Source organism: Anas platyrhynchos, chromosome 3, assembly GCF_047663525.1.
Source record: "Anas platyrhynchos isolate ZD024472 breed Pekin duck chromosome 3, IASCAAS_PekinDuck_T2T, whole genome shotgun sequence".
NCBI lineage: Eukaryota > Metazoa > Chordata > Aves > Anseriformes > Anatidae > Anas > Anas platyrhynchos.
The window spans coordinates 46867647-46891132 of NC_092589.1; the positions used below are offsets into that span (position 1 = coordinate 46867647).

General features: G+C 35.1%; 1 protein-coding gene across 37 annotated transcripts in view; it reads right to left on the reverse strand.

The window, feature by feature from the left end:
* Nucleotides 1-23486, reverse strand: part of AFDN (afadin, adherens junction formation factor) — a 128739-nt gene that overhangs the window by 69063 nt on the left and 36190 nt on the right. For 21 of the 37 annotated variants that reach the window (XR_011808294.1, XM_038176052.2, XM_038176058.2 and 18 more), the window contains exons 3-12: nt 22891-23006; nt 21176-21339; nt 19713-19873; nt 18546-18703; nt 13417-13528; nt 12880-13047; nt 11098-11142; nt 5100-5194; nt 4051-4313; nt 1318-1387 (exon numbers count right to left, since the gene is read on the reverse strand). Coding sequence is in view for 36 of the 37 variants with exons in the window: in XM_038176052.2 (XP_038031980.1) it covers nt 1318-1387; nt 4051-4313; nt 5100-5194; nt 11098-11142; nt 12880-13047; nt 13417-13528; nt 18546-18703; nt 19713-19873; nt 21176-21339; nt 22891-23006 (1352 nt within the window). In the remaining variant the exon portion in view is untranslated. The remainder of the gene's footprint in view (nt 1-1317; nt 1388-4050; nt 4314-5099; nt 5195-11097; nt 11143-12879; nt 13048-13416; nt 13529-18545; nt 18704-19712; nt 19874-21175; nt 21340-22890; nt 23007-23486) is intronic. The other 16 variants (XM_038176050.2, XM_072035814.1, XM_038176066.2 and 13 more) reach the window with 6 other exon arrangements.

Genomic DNA, 23486 nt, shown 5'->3' on the forward strand with positions numbered 1-23486 from the left:
GTGAGAATTCAAACAAATATTTTTTTCCAGTACTGACATGCCAAACTATCAATCACTTTTCATCATTAGATATCAGCAAACTTTAAAGAAAGTGACTGTTATCCCGTTTCCAAACAGAAAACTCGTAAGAGCAACTGTTAGAAAACTAGTGATGCACCAGCAATTTGAACAGCTCTTTTGTTTTTCTTTTTTTGTTAATCTTCTCTAGGTTCACTAAAGTATTTTTAGTAAATTTGAAAAGAATGAGGTGCACTATTTAATATTATAATGTCGAACTCCAATTCTAAGCAATTTTGAGACATTTAAGTATTTCAGAGGTTTTTTTCCTTCCTTTCTTCAAAATGTCACTCAAGTTCTTATCAGAGTTAAAAAAAAATGTATCCAAGATGCAAGAAAGCATTGTCACAAAAAGATATACAGATAGGAGAAAACCTTAATCAGAAGCCTGTGGCAAGAAAAAAAAATAAGATAAACAAGTATATTTAAAAGCTATCAGAGCATTATTAATACATATATTGCTATATCGTTAAGTTTCTTTACAAGTATTTCAATTTTTTAATAGTAGTAATGAAATAAAAAAAAGCATTTCTGGGAGGACTGCTACATTACAAACTGCTGTAATCATTCATTCATTCATTTCATCTGAGGCATGTGATCAAAGCAAGGCATTAACAGTTGTGTCATTTTACTCAGTTTGTTTACTCTTGGAAAATGCAACTTTGGCACAGAATCTATTGACAGACAGAGCAGAAAAGGCAAGAAGAGATCATCGCCTCATAAAATGTTCATAACTATGATTGCAGAGCCAGTTTGTTTTTCCAATATGGATACAGGAGCTCTATTGAAGTCAACAGTCACATCCATTAAATTTTAAAAGCCCAGTTAAGATTAAAATTGAACACCCTTTCATATTTTATATGCCCTATAACAGATGCTAGTCATAGGTTACATATGAGATATTCATATAACATTTCTAATACGAATCTCTATTCACATGTAATTAGACTCTGATTAATCCATTTCTCTTAGCACTTTATTCCGGACTTGAACAGTTTTCCTTTCTTAAAAAAAGGAAAGTTATTACTCCTGCCACAGAAAGTTTGCTGAATGCCAATTTGAATTTAAACAAAATGCACTTGTCCTGAAGAAAAATACATAAAAATAATAAATACACATCATACCTAATCCCAAATAAACAGTAAATGGGGTAGGAAGAACAATGGAAGCACTTTAGCAATAAATAATAAAGAACATGCTAGCTCAAAGTTACATTATTGGCAGAGTTGGTTATGTATCATATGATTTATAATATAATACCTTGCTTACTGGTAATGCTGTTCCACTGTGAACATCTCCCTCTAGATCAAATGTGGTTTCCTGAACAGCTCTAGAAGAAAAAATTTGAAGTATTTTTTTTTTAAATTATACAGGTAAACGTTCAACAAACAAGGGACAGAGCAGCTAAAATTATTAAATAAAAACCCCACAGGGTATAACATGATACCTATTAATATCACCTTTCAACACACTGTGTCAATTCTTTATATGAGAACAAAAAAAATATTTTCTTTGTCGAAACAGATTCTTAGTTACACCCCTTCCCCCAATCAAGGGAGAAAATACAAAAGTCACTGAAGTATTTTCAGTGTATTATATTCACTGTAGCAGACAATATTTTTGTAAGGTTTTCAACGTTAAAATGTACAACTGTGTTACTGGAAATCATTTATAAATCACAGTAGTGCATTTTATTATCTGTTTATTCTAAAGAATTAATATTTTAAAACTTGATCATTCAAGCTGCAATACCCTTCCACCAGAGATTTTACTGTCCAGGCAATGCTCTGCAGTAGTACAGTTCTTTACAATTGATTATATGAACCTGTAAAAGGAACTATTTTTTGATCTGCAGGCTAGATGTAGAGGGAACTGAAGATTTTAGAAGCATCATATGACGGTGCTAGAAGTCTGCCTGCAGACAGCTCTTACACCTGGCCCCGAACTGACGTTTAGTTCACAAACACAACCAAAACATGCACATGGATTTTCAGTTTTTTTTTTTTTTTTTTTTTTTCATATGTCATCCTATATTTTATCTGTCTTAGGCAATAAATTAACATAAAAACCACCAATATTAGTGGGCTACTGTCATTAATAAGCTGACCAGAAAATGAAGGGATAAAGCCAAATAGATGTAACAGGTGAGGGTCTGGGATGGAACATGCAGTGTAATACAACCCTGCCCATATATTAGACGTCCTATTACAGGTAAGCAGTTTATGTCCAGAAGTACTCAAACTCGTACGGACAAGTAAATACAACTCACAGAATTTCTTGGATGGAAGCAGAGCCACGAAATCAGCGATAACCAAATTTTTGGTAACACAGAAGTCCCCTTTTTCATTAACCCTCTGACTTTAGATACCATAAAGCAAGTCTACAAACACCCTGAAGAGAAATAAAGGAGTTCCTGCACAGTGAAATTCAACCTATCGCTCTAGATTTTCAGAACCTGTAACAAAGTCTAGTGCTGCTGAGACAGGGAATGCAGCTGTGAATTTACATGTACTTCATTCAAATTGGACCAAAAATCCAGCAATTACAATAAGCATATTACTCATTACCAGGACTGAGAAAGTAGTCTGGAGGTTCAGGGAAAAGAGAAAGTAGTAGAAGCTCTCACTGGAAAACCATCACTTGTGAGTTTTTGAAGACTGCAATAGTCCAAAATATTGCCGTGCAATTTTAAAGCGTATCAGCCAAAAATCACCCTCTCCAAGTTCTGTCACTTTTTGATTGTTTGCATCAAGCTTCCTTCATTTTGTAGCTAAAAAGGGTTTAAAACTTTTACACAGAAGTCTGAAAATCTAGATGGACTTTTTCACTTGTCATTAGTCAAGTTTTAGCATGGCTGAGGCAAAGGGCTGCCTTCCTGTTGCAAGGAGAAAACAATCATTGGACGTGCATTTTTTTTTTTTAAAAGCAGGAGGCTGGCAAGTTATTTCCAAATGGCAAGTGCCTCTTTGCATGCTTGGTGCATTCTATGGCATTTAAGTACCAGCTAGAGGTATTTACTTCCAAAAACTCACAGTAATCTTATTTGACACAAGAAAAACTGTAGCCTATGGATGACTTGAATATATGAACTGGTTTTTATCCATAATGAAGAACAGGAATAACACCTTCTCTAAAATTCATTCCACAGGTGTTTGTTTTTTTTTGTTGTTGTTGTTTTTTTGTTTTTTTTTTACAAGAAGAATACCATAAAATTCCACATTAAAATAAAATGAAGAAAAATATTTGAAATACACATCTATGTTAATTCAGCAGATTAACCAGAAGAGACTTTCATTCTTCTACAAACCATTTTTTTTCCTTTTCTAAACTACTACATACTATGATAGCTTCATTTGGACCCTGACAGGGCAGAGGATATGATGTATTTTATTTCATGCCATACAGTCTGATTTTAAGATTGTTTCTACTAAGCATTTCCATAGGCACTGAACAGAATGCCTGAGCTGCTACAAGTCTCTGAAACCATAATTAATATTTTCATTATGCACCTATTAAAAAGATGTATATACAGAGAAGCAATAGGACAGCCTCCTGGACTGTTAGTCCTTGCAACACAGAAACTAGAAGACAAGTAATCATGCTATAGAAATAGTTGGAGTTCTAAAAATTAACTTCTAAGGAAGAATGAAAAACAGTTTTCTAAAATCAGCAAGCTCTTTACTTTTCCTGGAGGTTGGATGAATCGCTTTGAAATACATTAACACAATGAGTTCAATTGTTTTTAACAAAAAAGTAAGCTTCAGTAAAACTTATCTGAATACTTCATAATGAAAATGACACTTGCTAATCCTAAAAAAATTCACAAGGTGGAGCTCAAGTATTAAAATAGTTATATATTTAATACTTAAAAGCAGCTACTAGGAACTCATCTAAAATCATGCTGTAATCATAGGCCATTTATAATGCTGTCATTTTCTGTTTTTCTAAAGCTCTCCCCTTCACCTCAGATGGAAGAAAATAAGTTGTACTCACCCAGTTTTGTGTCTTGGACCTTTGACCATAAGACTTGCATCAATAGGTCTTTTAGGAATAATATGATCCTGAGTGGGATCCACAAACTTAAACACATGAGATGATCCAAACTGAACCTTCATTCCACTTTGCAGCATAGTGGTTTCTGAAATACGCTGACCTTCCACATATGTTTCAGCATCAATATTCCTTGGGGTTACAGTAACAACTCCATCCATATTAGTGAGGTCACAATGATGAGGTTGAATTCCTGGCCCAAATAACTGGAAACAGAAACAATTAACACGGAATAAATTAAATTAAACTGCAGCAGAAATTAAAACAAGATTAAGATGCAGCTTAATCTATTTGTAGACTAGTAACAGAATTCCACTTGCATATGCATTCAACATGAACATTTGGTACTAAAACCAGTCAACTTTCGTTCAACTAAAACGTGCAGCAAGAATCATTTAATGGAAGAAGTTTTTCACCTTTTTATCCATATGTAGTTTAGAACTACATTTTCCTTCATTTGTTATTTCAGCATAAAATCTCACGATGGAAGTACTTAAAAGTCAACTAGCCACACTGATGTGGATGTGGAGTGCTATAACAGACCCCCTGCCATCAACTTCATATAGCTATGCTTGCTTTATACATTTAGGAAATCCTACCTTACTCAAAGGGATTGACAGACTAGGACTTGAAAGCCATTAAGCAGTTAGAATAATACTAATAGTGCTAGTACTATTTGATCCAGTGAATAAAAAAGAACATCCCATTTTAAATGATGAAACCCTTATTTTCTTCTTCAAGCAAGCCAGAGGATATAAAATACAACAGAGTTATGACCATTAACATAAACCTGGAACTATAATCTGCCCTCCTAGCCTTGAAGGGTAACGATCTGCTCTTCATTAATATGAACCTTATAGTAAAGCCTGATCAATGTTTAAAAAAAACCCACGTGATTCAAAGTTCATGGCATATTTAACGTATTTCCACAGTTATACAGAACTGACTGAAGGTCAGCTCAGTTGTCATTTGAGTCTGCTTTTACTCCATACCTGTATGGAATTCTCATCAAACTTTTCAGTTCCAACTGCAGTGACACTTAATTGTAGACGATAAAGCTTTGGTTTATCTCTGGAGTCAGAACCATCTGTAGAGCAAATAACAAATATTATTTTGCAAGTTATTAAAGTTCAAATGAATAATAATCTCATCTTACTGAAGCTTAGTTCAAGAGCAGAAGTGTTCACCAAAAAAAATCCAGAAAAATGCGTGACATTCATTCAAGATTTATTGGGTTGTTCAAAGTAGTTTATCATAGTTTAAAAACATGGAAAGTAAACAGAGCCCAGGCAACCAAGTGCTGTTATCTGCAAGTGCAAAGAACAAAGTAATCAGGAACTACTATCCTGAATATATATCCATACCAAACTTTTTCCTATTCACCAGATACTGAAGTAGGATGATATAAAATTAGAATCATAAAAAAATAAAAAAAGTTACTTATGACAGAGCTTTAGTCTTGATATACAAGATGGTAGCACTCTTGGCTTTATCTTTATAATCCCACTGACCCACATTTTCATCTCACAAAAATGCGGTTAAAGTTCATCTTCCTTCTCTCCCCTGAAATACACATTCTCCAAATAAAATAAAATATAGCAATATACACAGGATGCAGCATAGGAATTAGCTGTTATCTCCATAGACTAAAATAGATGGGTTTTGACATGTATGAAACATCCTCCCCACTTCCCAGAAAATACTTCAGACAGTAAACTAAGACTTTCACTTCTCACTTCCATCCAATTTTTCCTCCAAAGGGAAGATGCAAAAAAAAAAAAAAAAAAAAAAAAAAAAAAAGGAGGCTGCAAGGCAAAGACTGTTTTACCTATGGACATGAGCAATGGTTTAAAGTCTTTCCAATAAAGGTATTAGAAAGTATTACTAAAGCCATGGCCCACATTATGATACTGTCTTCAGTAGAATTGTAGTCAACTTCAAATTTTAAATGAAAGTCAACATAAAGAGAATCTCCATAAATCTGTTTTTTTAAATTCCCAGCATTAGAGCCAGAACCTCTTTACTGAAGTCAGAATGTATGCCATTTAATCAAAAGATTTCACTTCATTTACGAAGCACTTGATCCATCCTTCAATGAAAATTGTTTAAATGAATTAAGAGTCAACAACACAGAGAAGAATTAACAGTTACGAACTTTACATTGAACACAGTAGAACAAACAAAGGAAGGCAACAGGATTAAAAAAAAAAAAAAAAAAAAAAAAAACAGAACCAAGTGACTGGAGGGGAACAGAATCACCAGCAGGATTTTAAATTATAATACAGGAAGAAGTGTAACGGGTGTTCCTAGAAATAGCCTTCTTTTGTGGGTGCTGTGATTTTAATGGGCCATCAAGACATCAGGCAGAGATAGTCCACAGATTAGTAATCCCAGTATTTGATTCTAGAGACATACAGCTAGTAACACTGCACACTAAACATGGTAATGCTAACAGTATCTGCAGCAACTGTGTGCAGTTTTTAAATACTTCACAGTCCTACTCAGAAATTATACACCTGCACCTTCAACATCACCAAATGCAGACATGCAATATGCTACTGAATGTATTTGGCCACTTAATCCCAATTCTCTTGTTAGTTTCTCTCTTCAAAACTCACATGTCAAAGCCTAGAATGGCTCTTTCATTTTGGATTAATAAATAAATGAATATTTCCTCCTTCTTCCTGCATTCTAGTTTAACTGAAATGACACCCAGAAGATAGAAAATTCAGTTTGGAAGCAGAAGACATTTATTCTACTGGCAAAAATAACAGAATTTCAAAGTCGGTGCCATGAAATTCAGGGCTAGTTACCTAGGGATTTTGTTCTTAATTTCTTATGACACTTTCTTATAAGCCCTTTATATACCAATTAGAGGCCAGACTTTCCAGTAGTGGTTTGACTCCTAAACTAAAACGTACTTCTCTCCCGACCTCTTATTATTTCATTTTTGGCATCTTAAAAAACAGTAAGTTCTGATGTATTCCTCAGATTTCTGAAATATTGTTAAAAGCATGACAAGTACTATGTATGGTAAGCATTCATTTGAGATAACTTCTGGATCTCATCCCAGAGTTTAGTGCTTGTGAATGATCAATCAATACCAAATTCATCCTAACGAATGTTTATTTCACACCACCATATAGTCTCAATACAGATGCATGTTATATGTTTGTTTTTGCATATGAAATACATTGTAGTACCACAATGTTTCTTCTGAGGCAAATTAAGACTTGTTTCTCTGAAGTGTTCACTCAAAGAAAAAGTGAAGCAAACCACCTTACTTTAGGAGCTACAGCACTAGATACAAACATTTTCTTTTTTTCCCAGGATGAGGAGAAAAAAAAATGATCTAGGAGTTACTGAAAGCTTTCTGGAGCACACAGGTAACCATCCGTCAGTAAAACTCAGCTTCCACAGTAAAAGGTTATCTTGATGAGAATTACCAGTAGTTACACAAAGTATAATAAAAGGTCTTTAAGAAAGTGCCATTTTGCTCTGGGAGAGGGGAAGGATACAGGTAGGAAGACTGTATTATACAACAGCGTAAAGCCTTGTATTTCCTGGTTTTTAAACAGCTAGAAGCTCATCTAAATGTTTGAAAGGCATTACAGCAGGCTACAGCTTCTACCATATCTGCAGGAAAGTCCATGCTCCCCAGCCATGAAAGTCCAAGTAAGCTTTTCTTAGCTGATAAACTACAAGACCTCTGCTGCTTCAGAAAGGAGATAATATATTATCACAGTCATATGTCTTAATGTCCAGAATTTGGAGGTAATTTTTTTTTTTTTTGAGATAAAAAGATAATGGAAACATACATCTAGAGTTTGTATCTGACAAATTAATTATTTTCTTTTCATTCAGAAGTTTGAAAGGTCAAAGTCTTCGGGAAAGGATGGGCATCAATACACAATACAGAAGAAGCAGCAAAAGGTACAAAGGTAATGTATGAATTCCATACAAACTTGTTCACTTTATATGCATGCATAAGCAAACGTGGCATGGATGACCTGTATTCTCTGACATCCATGACTTAACATCATAAGCAGAGCTAAACAGGTGAAGACAGATTTCCAGATTCCAGTGTTTTCACTTGGTTGGTTGTTTTGTTTTGAAACTCAAAGTTGAATTGGAGCATCTGCCTCACAAATAAAAGCTAAGGACAATTATTCAAGAAACTTAGTAAGCCATACATTAAACTTAGCTACCTACTTGACAAAGCTTTCCTAGTAACACGACACGAAGCTCCAGATTAACTTGGTACAATTTGCCTTTGAAATAAGTCTCACAAGTTGTCTCCCCCCCAACCTTGACAGAAGTGTGGATACACAAACATACACATCTGCATATTCATCTGTGTATCACATTGAAATCTTTTATTTCAAGAGGTAATCCACAATTGGAAAGGAGAACTTATTACCTAAGACAAAGTAGTTAAGATTGAACACTGCACCTCAAACAATGCTATAAAAACATGTAATGAATGGGAGTGAACAATCACTGCTAAGTACGTCAGCTCAGTGATTTTTAATGTAGATGTCTTTTTCTGTTGATCAGAAATGTACAATACAGGTCTCCCTTCATGGATATAGCTTTTTTGGTGCAGTAATTCACCACTAAAAGGTGAACCCTACACTTCTTTGGAGATGATTTTAAACTGATTTTTCTAATCCAGTGCTTGAGACAATGCTGAGGAAAAAAAAAAAAAAAATCACTGCTTAAAACCAGACTAAATGAAATGATGAAACAGATCTCAGAAAATAAATGAGCCTGAAGTTGAACTGAAATACCTCCATCACAGGGATTGTACTTAAAACTTTGTTTAAAATTGCATTTTAAAAGTATGAGATTTACTGCATAAATTACCATCTAAACTCTTATCACTTTCTAAGAAGTTTAAAAGATTGGTTTGGCAGATTTGAAGTATCTTGCCAAATTCAGTACATAAAGACTGCTATTGAATTTCAGACAAGATGTGCGTTGCTACCAGAAAGAGCCAACAGTCAACATCTGTGGTAAAGGAAGATTCAGAGAGGAATGCGACAGACAACTAAAAGTAATGTGGAAAAGTGTTATTGCAGTTCTGTTCTCATAAAGAAGGTTTGGCTGGGGAAACTGCTCTGGCCAAGGCTTTCAAGCTCTGCCAACTTCTTGTAAATCTTCTTTTTTCGTTGTTATACCTGCATGTTCTCAGCATCTCCCATTGCTGTCAGTTCTACAGCTCAGAGTTGTTTCTTTTGTGATGCAGGGGGGAAAAATGTTTTAGAAGTTTGGGATTTTTTTAAAATCCTTTTCAATTATTACCTTAGGCTGGCAGGATAAATGTCCGAGGCTTTTGTCATTTTTCTCACCCTTTAAATATTGTAATTGAACAACTGCAGTTAATAAGATCCTTGAAATCATCATTGGACAGATTCAGATAATTTAGAGAGTATCAGCTATTCAAAGTGTTGCCATATCTCACTTCAGTCTATTTCTGTTACTATCAGATGTGTTTCTTGGTTAATTTACAAGACTTGAAAGACAAAGAGACAATTGCCAACTGCCGCATTTACACAACTACTGAAGTGCATCCTTTACTGTACTATGCAAAATTTGATCTTCAGCCTATAGAAGTCATAAAACCAACCATCAATATAAGCAGCTGTGAGGAAGCAGAAAAACGGGATATACTCCCGGAACCAAAACACTGAATTAATACAATAGCACAGGGTGTGAAACTGAAGTTTGCCAGGTTTTTCTGTAAGAACAGAGATGTCTTGTTTTGTGTTTTGATGTGTTTTGATGGGAGTTCACTTCTACAGCAGTTATTTCTATGATAAATACAAGTATCTTGAAATGCACTGCTCTGACGAAAGAGACTCTAAAGTATCAACAACTCTTTTTCAAAATAAGACAAGATAAATTGCTTTGTTTTTTCTCCCCCTCCACTGAGATACAACTAAATGCCAGGCTTTCTACTTAATTGTCAGGTGTTCCTGCAAAGAAATTTATGTTCATTAGTTCAGCAAACTGCCAAAACCTTTCTGCTCCCTCTGCAGTAATGATTTTAATGCAACAGAAATCTGAATTAAAATTGTTGAGCACTAAGCAGGAGGGACAGAAGAGTTCTTTAAGCCCATTATTGTACCGCACAGCCATGAAAAGACGAGAAACACCAACAGATACATAATATTTTATAGCAGTTTACAATAAAAAAAGAGGAAACTGATGCTAAAAACCTAATTAAAGGAAATAGCTTTTTGGTACAAATTTCACCATCTTGCTTCCTAATGCAAGAAGAATGGGGCTTTGCAATTCTCATCTATGGCCAAAACAGGATATATCTGCACATTACACTTACCTATAAGGAGAATGAGAGATCTGCAATGATTTGTAGGTTAGGTTATAAATTTCAAATGTTACAGATAAAAATTAGCAAGACAGCTGTCTGGTGTGGCTAAATCTCTTTGATATATGCTGTTACTATTAGACAACCTTACAAAACAGACATGAGATACCAGAAGGATGTTATGGAACTCCACAGAATAAATTGAAAATTGAGGGCATTTTCCAGTGGTTCAAACACTGTTTCCTATAACAAAAACCATCACTGTTTACATCATCATCATGTCAAACATTAAAGAGCATAGCTCCATGCCATTTACCCAAATCACTTTTTAACTATGAATTCTACAAGCAGACGGATCAAAGAACCATGTATCCTTCTACCATGATACTGTTTATAAAACATTCTATGAGATTTGTTAATCTCAGCTGGAAGGTTGAGCTCTTTGGATAGCAGCACATTAATAATCTATTTGGTATTTGTTCACAAACAGAATAATTAAATTGCACCTGACAAGACATAACTATCTCACAGAAGCAGTCCCTTGGAAAAAGAAAGAAAAAAGATAAGATAGACTTTAATTTGTCAAAAAGAAACAAAAGATTTAAAGCCAGTGATGTTTTTAGTGACTGATGAGAGAAAAGTATTAAATATAGAGTTACCTTCATAAGCGTGATAGTTGTAGTAGGCAAAGTGATTCCTTCTCCCTGGGGTTAGAAATACATGCAGAGGACCCAGGTGAAGGCAGCACCAGCAGGACAGATACCATGCAGAACATGCGGAAGAAGGCAGGAAAAGAAAAGACAGGAAAGGGTGAAACTGTAGCCAGACACTTACTCAATTTAAAAGGATGAAGTGCATTTAACTCATTCAACTTTAGAAACTGCATAGCATATAAAGACATCAGTACTACAAAGCTACTGGATGAAACAATTTCTACTATTGTTTAGAAGAGTGACAACAAGCTGTTAGAAGAAAAGCATGAACAATAGGTCAGTCCCACAGGCAACGGGCAAAGGCTCGGTGTGCAGCCTTGCCACCTGTGTCATTGCAGATTGTTTTTCCTTTCTCAGTGAATGGATGTCTTGCTCCACTGCCAAAGTGCAGAGTTTTAATACTGAAGCAACTAGGACCCATGAAGAGAACAGAGAACATCTATAGAAAGTGCTATTAAAAAAACACGGTATTCACATGTGAATCTAGCTTCAGCCTCTAGAATACAATACAAAATGCATTTAATACTGTCCACTGCTAGTTTTGTCTGTTAATAAAACAAACAAACAAAAAGCCCTCCTACTACTTGACTATAATCAGAACTACAAACAAAAGGTTAGAGTAGCCTTATTTACAGAAACCATTTCTACCTTGCTTCCTGAAAGGTAGGCAATGAGACTTAAAGCTGTAAATCACTTGTTTGGTTACCTGACTGTATCCAAGTGAGAGCTGAGACAAAAAGAGTTGCAACTAACTAAATCACAACAAAAGAAAAGTCCATACCCAAATCTTTAAACATGAAGACAGCAGAAATTAAGAGAAGTTGTATGTGTTTTTAAATATCGTGCTATAAACAAACAAGCTCCTCTAGATGTTCCTAGATCATAAAATTGTAATTACAAAGCAGCCCAAAGAGTTGTAACGAAGTCTAAAATAAAGCAAAGACTTGCTAGCATTTGGAAGATTTCACATAGGCTGACATATTTATTTTTTTTTAGCACGTGTTCGATTTAAACATTTATGTGCTTCTAAACATGTATTTTTAATGCATGGCACTGTCAGATATAACTTATTAGGTATGCTGCAGTATGCTTCTGAACATAAGATAAACCACAGTTAAGCAATGCTTTTCTGTTCCTCCCCTTTCAAACAGACATTTACAACTAAAAGTGGGACTGACAGATTCTAAGCGTTTAAAAATCATACATATATGCATATTTTTAAAGTAAAAATTTAAAAATGCACTTTGTCTCTGTGCATTTTGTCTTCCATAAGAAGTGGTGGATATGAGAAAGAAGTAAGGTAGAACATTACTCATTGTAAATCCCAGGACAATGTATTAAACTGTTCTACTCATTATCAAGTTTTAAACCCCCAAAATCCAAAGGAAGGTGAAGACTGAAGGACTGTTTTTTTGTTTGTTTTTTGAAACACTTAAAACTTCATACGCATTTGAAACAATGCTAGCAAAGTCTTAAACGTTTATCCCCTTTCATTTTTTTTATTCTAGACTTTTTTTTTTAACTAGTACTTCAATATTACAGTAATATGCAGCTCTGCCTCTAGATTTTCAAATTCACAACCTGACACAAGAAGAACGGAAGTGATATTCACTTGCACTGTGAATATTGCAAATCAGACTTTTGCTTTCAATAGAAGTCTTGTTTTCAGAAAGTCTAAATGTCTACAAAATACTGTAACTTAGATTACTAGATAAACAGAATTCTTACCTGGGCTTAATTCTACCAAGTATGGTAGTTTCTCAGGAGGAAGGCAAGAGCCATAGCCAGACCCGTCAACTCTGTCCTTCCCCTTTAATGGCTTTCCATCAGCTGTTTTCTTGGATTTCTTTGGGACATAATCAGGAGGCCGCCTTTTCAACTGAAATACTAGTATTCCTAAAAGATATTAAACATTGTTTGAGTCTTACTATCAATGAACACATCTAAGCATTTTTTTTTTTTTATTTTTAGTGTCCAATAGGATTACTTTCAGCTTACAAGGTTCCTTTATGTAGTTATTTGGAAGTTAAACGTGTTTAAAAGATTAATGCTTCTCTACAGCGGATAATTTAAAAGCTTAAGGATGAAATGTAAAACTGTCTAAAGATTTACTACTATAACCAGTACTGAATAAAACTGTCAATAACTAAAATCCTAGAACAAATCATTTCAAAAATATTTTCCCATTTCCTGCTTTACCCGGATCCACAGACATGGCTTACAATACCCAACATACAAAAATCTCTCAAAGCTCTTCAGACATACCTTTATCACTAGGCCACTCCCTGAATATCTGAAGTGGACACTCATCATCATCTAGAATACTTTCTTTAGCACCTTTATCATCAGAGTGCTGAGCACCAGGAGGCAGCATGACCTAGAAAAGAATAATTATCAGTTTTCAAAGGTGTTACTAGACACTCAGATTATTCAGGGGTACATCTTCCAATTTATTCTTGTTTATATCAGGAGATAAAGCAAATTAAGTAACTTTGAATGCATTTTGCTTTCCAAGGCTGCTTCTAACTCTTTCTTGCCTTTTGTTGCGGTTAACCACGTTTCCCAGAACACCAGACATATTTAAAAAACAAAGGAAAGCTAGTTACACATAACCTACACAAAGACATCTTCCAGTAACAAAATTAGAGTAATTTCTAAATGGTCAAGAGAGAGAGAAAAAAAAGAAACATTAGTGGAGGGGATAGTTAAAAAACAGAACTAAAGTTTCTTTCATTGTCTTACACACGGGAATCAGCCTTTTTTTTTTTTTTTTTTTTACTAAAGCCATTCCACTAAAGCAACATGCAAGAACCCTTAGAAATAGCAATTATGATACTACCTGTTTCCTGTTGTACCTAACCTTCACCCGGTCTACACAGAGAACAAGTGCAAGACTAGAGCAGTTGACAAATGCATTATGCTGTCTAGCTTCAAGGAAGAACCAAAAATAAGCATACTTTGGAAACAAACCTTGTGTTAGTACATTTTATAGCCATATCCTTACAAAGCAGAGGAAGAGGGAAACCCTGATTCATTAGTTTTGACTCTAAAGGAGACACAACCTGTTATTTCATACACATTTGCATTACTGCTCCCCACAGTGATAAAGCATAAAACCAGTGACAGCCAGTATTACAGTGCATGCCTAGCTTCTAAATTAAAAATAGATTTCTCAAAGCTGAATTAAAAGAGACTTTACTACCTCGTTTGTGATCCTAACAATGTTATTTAAATTCATAGACAGCTCTATTCCAAATGAACTACTCCAAAATTATTCCAATCTCTGAACTATGACCTAAGTAACACCTTCTGAAGTAAGGCAAGTATTTGCTGCTGCATGCTACAGTGCTGCAGCCCTCAAGAGGCTTCTAACTCTTATTTGTCACCTCCTCTCCACACCCACTGCAGTGTTAACTAAGTTCCCACAGATCCACCTCAAATTTCCTTTCATCTTCTTCCAAGCAGGAAACAAGTACATTTAAGATCAAAAGTATTTAATTGAGTCATTGGCCTTTCCCTAAAACTTTTCTATGCAAAACCTGGCTAAACATAGGCCTAATTACATTATCTTTAATTAGATTTTCAAATAGACAACATATTACAAAATTCAGGAAAATATTAAAATTTATAAAACCAAAGGGAAACAGAAACACATCTGAACTCAAAATCTTATCTTGACAAACCACTCTTTCCTACTTCACATTTCAGATTTTAAAATCCATTATACTCACAGGAGAATTTTTATTTGCTATTAAAGAACATTGTGTTTCAAGCCTCGTACAATAAGTAATTACTTTAAAATTGCAAAGCCCTCAAGACTGAATTTAAATAGTTAAAAACCAAGAGCTACACACTACAAGCATGCTTTCTGAAGGGCTGACCAACGCCGGATTAGAGAGCAAACCAAAGAAAACGCAGAAGCACTGAAATTAGAGGACAGATGACTAAGAAAAGCACAAGGACTACAACGTGACCCTGCTTTTGCTTCTGCCTTGGAACATGGATGAATACTTCTACTGGTATTCCACCTCTACTGGCTTAACTAGCAGCCACGGTCAACTGGTGAAGTTACAGAAGAGCCACAAAGGCACTAATCCGTCTGGACTTGATGATCCTTAAGGGTCCCTTCCAACTCAGGATATTCTATGATTCTATGATTCTATGATTCTTCCAGTCACTATTACTTCTGTTTCACAAGAAGCATGAGCTGATGAGCCCAGACATACACTGCTTAAAAAAGAAAAGGGGGAAAAAAAAAAGCAGTGACCTAACCTCAAGCAAAGCAAAGGCACAAAACACGACAACTCAGCTTATGCAGGCCAGAGGCTTGCAGTCATGATGAAGCAATTTTAGGAAACATATTTGAGTTTTCGGTGAATGTTGCCTCTCTCTCTCACAAGGCCAAATTCCCCATGTTTCAGAATAAGGGGAAGACATGGAATAGGTTTATATTATGATCATTTCTTGGCTTACAGCTAGGGATTTGCTTTCATACTGAAAAACAGAAGATGCAGTTTAAAACAAATGGGGCATGCACATTTTCCTGATTTCTGCAATGCAGTAGAAACTGGAGATGGATAAAAACCATTCCACTTTAAAAGTTTTACTGGTTTGCTGCATGCCTCAAGTCTTATGCCCTAACGAAGCGAACACACACAGGTAGCTTGGAAGACTGTCTAATTAATTTGACATCTTGAGAGATGTGCAGTGAACCTTTTACTATGCAGGGGACTCAAGCCAAGTGAACTGAAACAAACACAATGTATATTGGAACAAACCTGTATTTACTTGATTACATGGAAAAGCACTTCGGAACCGGGCATAAAGATGCAGCATGATACACTGCAAAGTGGGGTATGAAAGAAAGTAACTAACAGGAAACTGACAACTCTTAATGTAAATGGCAATGTTAAGCATTGAGAGAAAAAAAAAAATGAAAAAAGAACATGTTCACATTTCAATTGAAACTTCAGAATTGAGTGAACTTTATTACAGGTACTCATGCAGCCGTATAAAGGTCTTGTCATATAATTTAAGATCTACTTTACAAGTTAAGTAAATGTCAGCTGCTTAAGACTTCTTTGAAGAACTTCACCTGCCACCCAAAGAGAACAAAACATTTACAAATCCAAACCAATACGAAATTATGGTTATACTGTACACTGCTTTGAACTCAACAAGAAGTAAAAAATAGCAACACAGACAAGACAGATCTGTCTTCCACACTGTAAACTGTCAGAAAAATAAGGAGTGTGTATGGGGGAAACGCTGAGAGAGGTAAAGAACAACTATGGTTCTTCACTGAAGTTATGTGAAGCTGTCCTGAAACCTATTTACCAACATAGTTGTTGGTTTCCAAACAAGGAAACAACATTGAAAGACATGTCAGGCTAAACCTTGGGTATTTTAAATATTTCAAGCAATGAAAGCAGCTTCATAACATATCTGGCAAAAATTAGATTTTAAAGTTAGTTTACCTTAAAATACTCATCTTCAGTAAAAGAGGAAGGATTATTGTATTTTAAACCCAAATATTGTAGGAACAGAGTCACTGAGAAAGGTTGAATAGATTTTTGACAATGGCTTTTGATGAGTAAAAGTCAGGTCTTCTGCACTTGAGAGGTGTTTAAGAAAGATTTGCAATTAGCTAACAAATACCACTCAAGTATTTAAAATGTGAGCACAAAACTTATTTCATTATAGAAATTTACTGTACCAAGACGTGTTGCTCAGAAAAGGCAAACTATTTTCCAGTAGTGCTTTCCTAAAAACTAAGTTAAAGCAATTTACTTCAAAGCAAAAACTTTGTTAATCTTTCAAGATTAACACTGTTGGTCTATTTTCTACATTAAACAGCCCCACACATGACTGGACAACAAGGGGAGGTGTAAGAGGAGGAACACCATCACAATAGTAACCAGCAAAAATGTTTTCCTTGTATACAAGTGTGCAATAGTTCCGTAAATTTTCTAAAATATAAATATTCTGCATTACAACATAAAACCCTCTAACTCAAATAAAACTGACCAACAGAAAACTATCTTCCAAATTCTGAAGATGGTCACAGTGTTTCTGCTGCAAACCACAACTCTCAAAACAGCAGAAAAACTAGCAGGTCAAATGAGCAGCTTATTTAATAACATTGATGACTGCAAATTGTAAATTGCATTTATAGAACACACAATGTGAAAAATAATTAGCATGACTAAGACTATACATAGAAAATACTTCATAGCCAGATCTGAAAATAACTTTTAAAATGTACTGTGTCATTAAAAAACTGCAGTAACTATTACTTTAGAAGTGATTCCCTCTTAGAATAAAGAACTATTTAAAATTTTACTGAAGTTAACTTTAACAGTTGGAACCACAATTACAGGTTAATGAAGACACGCATAAAATGTCCAGAACTTCATTAAAGATGTGCCTAGAACTAATAACAAAAACTCTTAACACAACAAAAACCAGAATTAGTTCACTTCTATGAAACTACAAAAGCACCACCTTACAGTTTCCTTATTACTAATTAGACATTAGAACAGCATGTCAGTTCCACACTAATTCTACCACTATAGGCTGTAAGCACAACAGAACCAGACACAGATTTCTCAGACTATCAAAAAACAAATATGAAAGCAATTTGAAGACCAAAGACAAATATCCACATCCTTTAGAACAGATGGAAGGTGTGGGGAATAGCAAGTTTTCTTACTGCGCTCCAGTAGCACTTTCGGTACTGGAGAAAAGGTGGGGAAGAGACAGCAATATAATGACTTACAAACATTTTTCCCTTTCTTTCATCCTTTTAAGGAGCCATAAATCCAAGTTTATTAGACAATTAACAGACAGAAATGTAAACAAAGATTGGAACCAAACAAGGATCAAACATTTTCAAGTCTCACTGTTCTCCTTCAGAAGATGATATGGACAAAAGTTTATAATTTTTGATCTGTACTGTCCATAGGCCTATTTGATAGAGCTTTACCTCTCAGAAATAGTGGTTCTATAAAATGAACTTAGAACTCCTAAAATAACGAAATTCTGAAAGCAAGTGCCAGTTTCAGTTAAATGTTTAATCTTTCCTGATTTGCAGCGAGGGTAAACTAACACTGAAAGGCATGTGGCACCTTTTATAATGGAGTACGGATTGAGCACTTTTGCCTCTGAGCAGACTCATTTAGTTCAGGGGAATGGCTTGTGCACAAACAGCACAAATTACAGAATCCACAGGATTAACCATTAGTTTATATATGTCTGTGAAGCATAAACACACTTGTGGCATAAAGCTACAAAACCAGAAATGTGTTCCGTTCATTATCAGTGTTTATCTACATAGCAAGAAATAATTTAAGACGGGAAGATTTATGTTCTTATAAAACTTTAATTTTACTTACACGAGCAATACAATAATCCTTGGGATTTTCCTTCTCCAGGCCATATTTCTCCAGTGCTTCAATAACTGCAAAGTCTGCAGTATCTGTAGTGGACAGCAGGATTGTCTTGTATGGTATATTTGGTTTCAGACTGTCTGCATAAATTCTCAGTGTCCCACCTTGGAAACAAAATTTAATAAACATTGCTACCACAGAATATACATACATAAAAAGCCATTTACTATATTTATTTTTTAAATAGAATGTAAGAAAGAACGCCTTTAGAAATCATTTAGTCAATCCACCAATACAAGATAAGTTGCACAAAAATCTTCAAAATGTGTCTCTGCCATTGCTGATGCTTTACTCTATAAGCAAGCTTTTTCCCCCAGTGCTTCACCCTCTTTACCATTCTTAGTATTACGTGAAGTTAAAATGAAACTGTGAAAACAACTGGCTGAAGAACTGATTCTTCTCATCTCAACAGCCAGCTCATGCTGACCCTTAGGATTCTCTCCTCTCTTTAAAAAGCCCATTTAAGACTTTCCTCCTGGGCAATGTTTTCTATGCTTGTACTCATTCTTCACTACTCTTTCATTGGTAAAACATGTTATTTGATGTTTTACCAGTACTGAAGCTGTTCCATTTCTCTTACACTTGATGCTAACGTTTACACAAGCACAGTGATCTTTACACCTACCCCACCAACATGAAATACTCGATCACTGCAATCCACCATACCTACTAGAACCGTATGGGCAGAGCTGAACAATTATTCTGTGCCACCTTGTATTTATGCTACTGATTGCATTTTTACGTGCTGATCACTCAGTTTGTTCTCAGTAAAATGAATCACATTCATTTCAGAAGACTTCTCCCATTTGTCACTTTCATAAATCTAATTCTGTCCTTCCTTCTTTCCCCAGCTTAGCACTGTCAGCAAGATCGATAAGCGTATTCTCTCCCATCAATTTGCCCATAACTCTCACTAATCACACAATACACTCCCACGGAATCTTACCTCCACAAATCTTTCATTCAATTACAACATATATAACTTTTGCTTTCTCCAATATTTTTTTGTCCTTCAAGATTAATTTAAGTCAAAATTTACAGGAGCTGCTGGCCTTAAAAATACTCTCTCAGTAAACAAATCAACATCAGCTTAACCAAAACAAATCTATGTACCTGAATCTGGTCTGCCATCAGAACTGCGAAATTCCTGCATTCTCTTCTCTAGTTTTTGCTGTCGCCGCCGTTTCATAACCACCTCAGGATTAGATATTGTGCGAGTGAAGCTGGTTTCAGGCATATCTTTGTAAACCTCAGCTGCAAGGCGAGAATTCTCGCTGCCATGTTAATTTAAACAAGGAGGAAAAAAATGCCATTAATAGCTTAAAATACATAGATCCTCATCACTTCATGAAGTATAAAAGACAAGTAGAAACCATACATATAGGAGATAGATAAGTTATTGGTAGAAGGTTTCTATATGAAATGCACTTTTGCAAGGTCTAGCACTGTTCATATGCACCTGAAATAGTCAGCAATCAATTTCAGTATTCATGATTGCTACCTTTCAAGAAATAAAGAGGCCTTCCACCTCTTTGGGAAAACAAACAAACAAACAACAGATGAGGCATTATAGAACCTTACATTACAGTAACTTTTTGTGAGTTACAAATACTGCAATTCACATGGAAGCAGAATTAGCATGTGGTCATGCTTTTCTTTTAGTTCATACAATTAAGATACAATTCTTTTTTATTTTTAAAAAAAATTAAGATCAAGCTAAGTAATTGTACAGAACACTGGAAAGCCCATGCTTACAACTGAAGAACAGCGCAAGCATATTCATGCATAGCAGTACTACACAAATGAAAATCGATCTCAAAAAAATGAAAAAACAAAAACAGGCTGTGTAGCTAAATCCTCTGTCACATGTCAATCAGTCAACTGATTTCTTTCACTCCTGAGAATCTGTTAACAGCTAGTAAATTTTCATTGTTCATTTTCTATGTTAAAAAAAATACCATTAATTACTTTTTTTCTGGTCTACTATATATGAAGCCTACAGTACAAAGTTAAATTTAATACAGACCCTTTTGCAGCTATCTAGTTCTACAAATATTTATTCATGCCTGACTCAGTGTTGCAAAATTAATGTATGCTTTGCCCCAATGAATTAGGAACGGCATATTTGGGAGTAAGATTTAGAGAACCGAGGAGACTGGCTATCAAAACATGCCTCCCAGAAAAACAAGCTCATAATCAGGTGGTAAGTCAACTGCAGCCACCTACACAGACTACTTTTTCTGTCAATTGACAAAACAGAGAAGTGAATAGATCCACACTACAGTAAGTGCTCAAGAAAAAACATAGTGAGGGTTAGTGAAGTTCATGTCACCAAGCATATGCTGATTTTTGTACAAGGATAAAGAGGTGAAAAAAAGTTTCATGGTTTGAAAATAAACTTTGCAGCAAAACGTACATACAAACCACAGAATTTAATATCACATGTTTTGGTTTATGATGGTATCCTACTTATGTTAACTACTTCTAAAGGAAAAAAGGGCTTATTTTGAAGAGAGAAGGAATCCTTTAAAGTAAGATGTAAGTTGTATGAACTGATCAAAGTTTAGAACACTTACATATCATCCCCGTGAAGAAACCGATCATCTTTATCTGATGCTTGTCGCAATGCCTCTTTTTCACGCCTCTTCTTTTCTTTTTTTTCTTTTTTTGAGAGAGTTCGTTTGAAATTCTGAATTACTCCCTCTTTTTCTTGTTTTTCAGGGCCATTACTCTGAGCCTTCTGAAACGAACCAGTTTAGAACAATTTCCATCATTTTTAGTTTAATGATAATTCAGTATTGCTTTTAACTTTCCATGCAAGTCCGATTAAGACATAGCATCACTACCATGAAAACAGTAGTCCTGGCAACAACACTCCATTTTACAGGGATGGGACTGAAACTCTCAGGAGTAAGACAAAAGACCAAAATAATCTCATATTCCAAAGAAGGTATGAACTGCTTAAGTATCCTGTACTCATGAAATGTACTCAAGCAAATGAAAACCAGAATTTTACTTGAATAATGCCTACTATATACTCAGCCTTAAAGATTAACCGAAGGCTGCAAAACCAATTTCCGCCTCCCAGTAAAAACTACTTCATGAAACAACACTACATTTAATCTGTTTTCAAGACAACTGTGTTGGAACATCAGATAAGAATAAACTGCAGAAGGAAAAACATTAGAGAGTACATTTCCCCTATGATGTATTTTTCTGTTTTTCTGAGTTGTCCTTCCAGTGTTCTCTTTTCCAAATTCTGCTCCTTGTATACACAAGATACCTGTAATCTTATGCTCATATGCCTTCTGTGGAGAAAATAATAAAGATGAAGGAAAAAAGATGCAGAAGTTTTTTTTTTTTTCCTCCTGTCAGAAAGCAAAGAACACAGAAGGAGGACTGCGGATTACTTAATTCAATGAAAAGGTAAAGCAAGACCAGTAAATGTAGTGCAAGACATCATTAATTTTCTTTCCCCATGTCTGACAGATGTATCCTGTAGTTAAAAGCATAGTGTAAGCATAAAAATAGCTCGTGTATTTATACCCATAGTACCTTTAAAATTAAAAAGCTATAATTCCAAGAGTAAACGAAATTCAGTGCTCAGCCTGGGATGAAAAAACTCATCTGAAGATAAATATCCCCACACTAAACAGCATATTTTCCGTAACTATAAACACTCAAGTTAGAAATTATATATAAAGTTATATGACTTCAGAAGCCAAAATCTGATCTAACTTCATGTTACAAATGAAATGCTTCATGATTAATACCAAAAAAAAGAAGGAACATCGATCATACAAAACCTTCTTTTTGTATGTTGCAAGGCAAAAAAAAAAATACCCCAAAGGGAAGTCTCTTACCAGTTTCATTAAGAAACTGAACATTACCAAGGCAGGTAGCATTTCTTAGTTACTCAGTTCTCTCTGGCATCCCCCTCTAAGGGCTCTGCAAGAGGTGAGATTACCTCTTAGGTGTTTGGCATCTCATACTATTGTAGGGTACTTTAACTTCATCTTATTAGCGCAAAGCAAGCTAAGTTTTCTGGGCACTACGTGTTGCAGTACCATACAGCTACATAAATCAAAGCATCACAAGTCCTCTGAATAATCAGAAAAATGCAAAGTTGGGAAGATCCATTTTAAGGGTTTGAATAGACTTGCTCTACATATACAATATCATCATCATTGTTTTCAGGAATTGGAAAAGCAGAAATCAAGTTTTACTATATGAGCACGTCCCGCAAATTGCCAGACTGCTGTTACCTCTACCATACTCCTTGAAGCCTCACCTTAGGAGGAAGCGTATCATTTTCGTTCTTGAGAACAAATCTTCCTTCTCGATCATCTTTATTCCAGTTTAATTGTACAACAAGAGGCTTCTCATCTACATCTAATCTTCTTTCTTCTTCAAAAAAGTGAAAAGTGGTAAGTTACTTGGCATCTCAAGAGCAAAGACATTTAAAAAAAAGTTATAGTTTTGCTGAGCTGTAAACCATCAGTTGATGCTTTTCTGTAGGTACAGAGACAGAAAGCCTAGGGGGGTCTGGAGACAGAATGTATGTCTCCTTTGCAGCCACCAGCCTAAGTGAATTCCCTTTATCTACATAAGATAAAGGTCCACAGAAAGGAGCCTTGTGCACTATCAGAACTGAAGCCTGAGAATATAAGATTATAAATTAGGGGAAGATATTTCTGCAGCCAAAATACTTGAAACTTCATTAACTTAATGAGACTCCCAAAATATTCATCTTTCTCATTTTAATTTTAACCAGTCTGACTTTGACCCAAGAACTACTATTCTTGAAAGACTGCAAAAAAACTAATTGGACTATAAAATAAAAAAAATAATTACGCAAATATACTAGACAAACTGCATTCAGTGTAT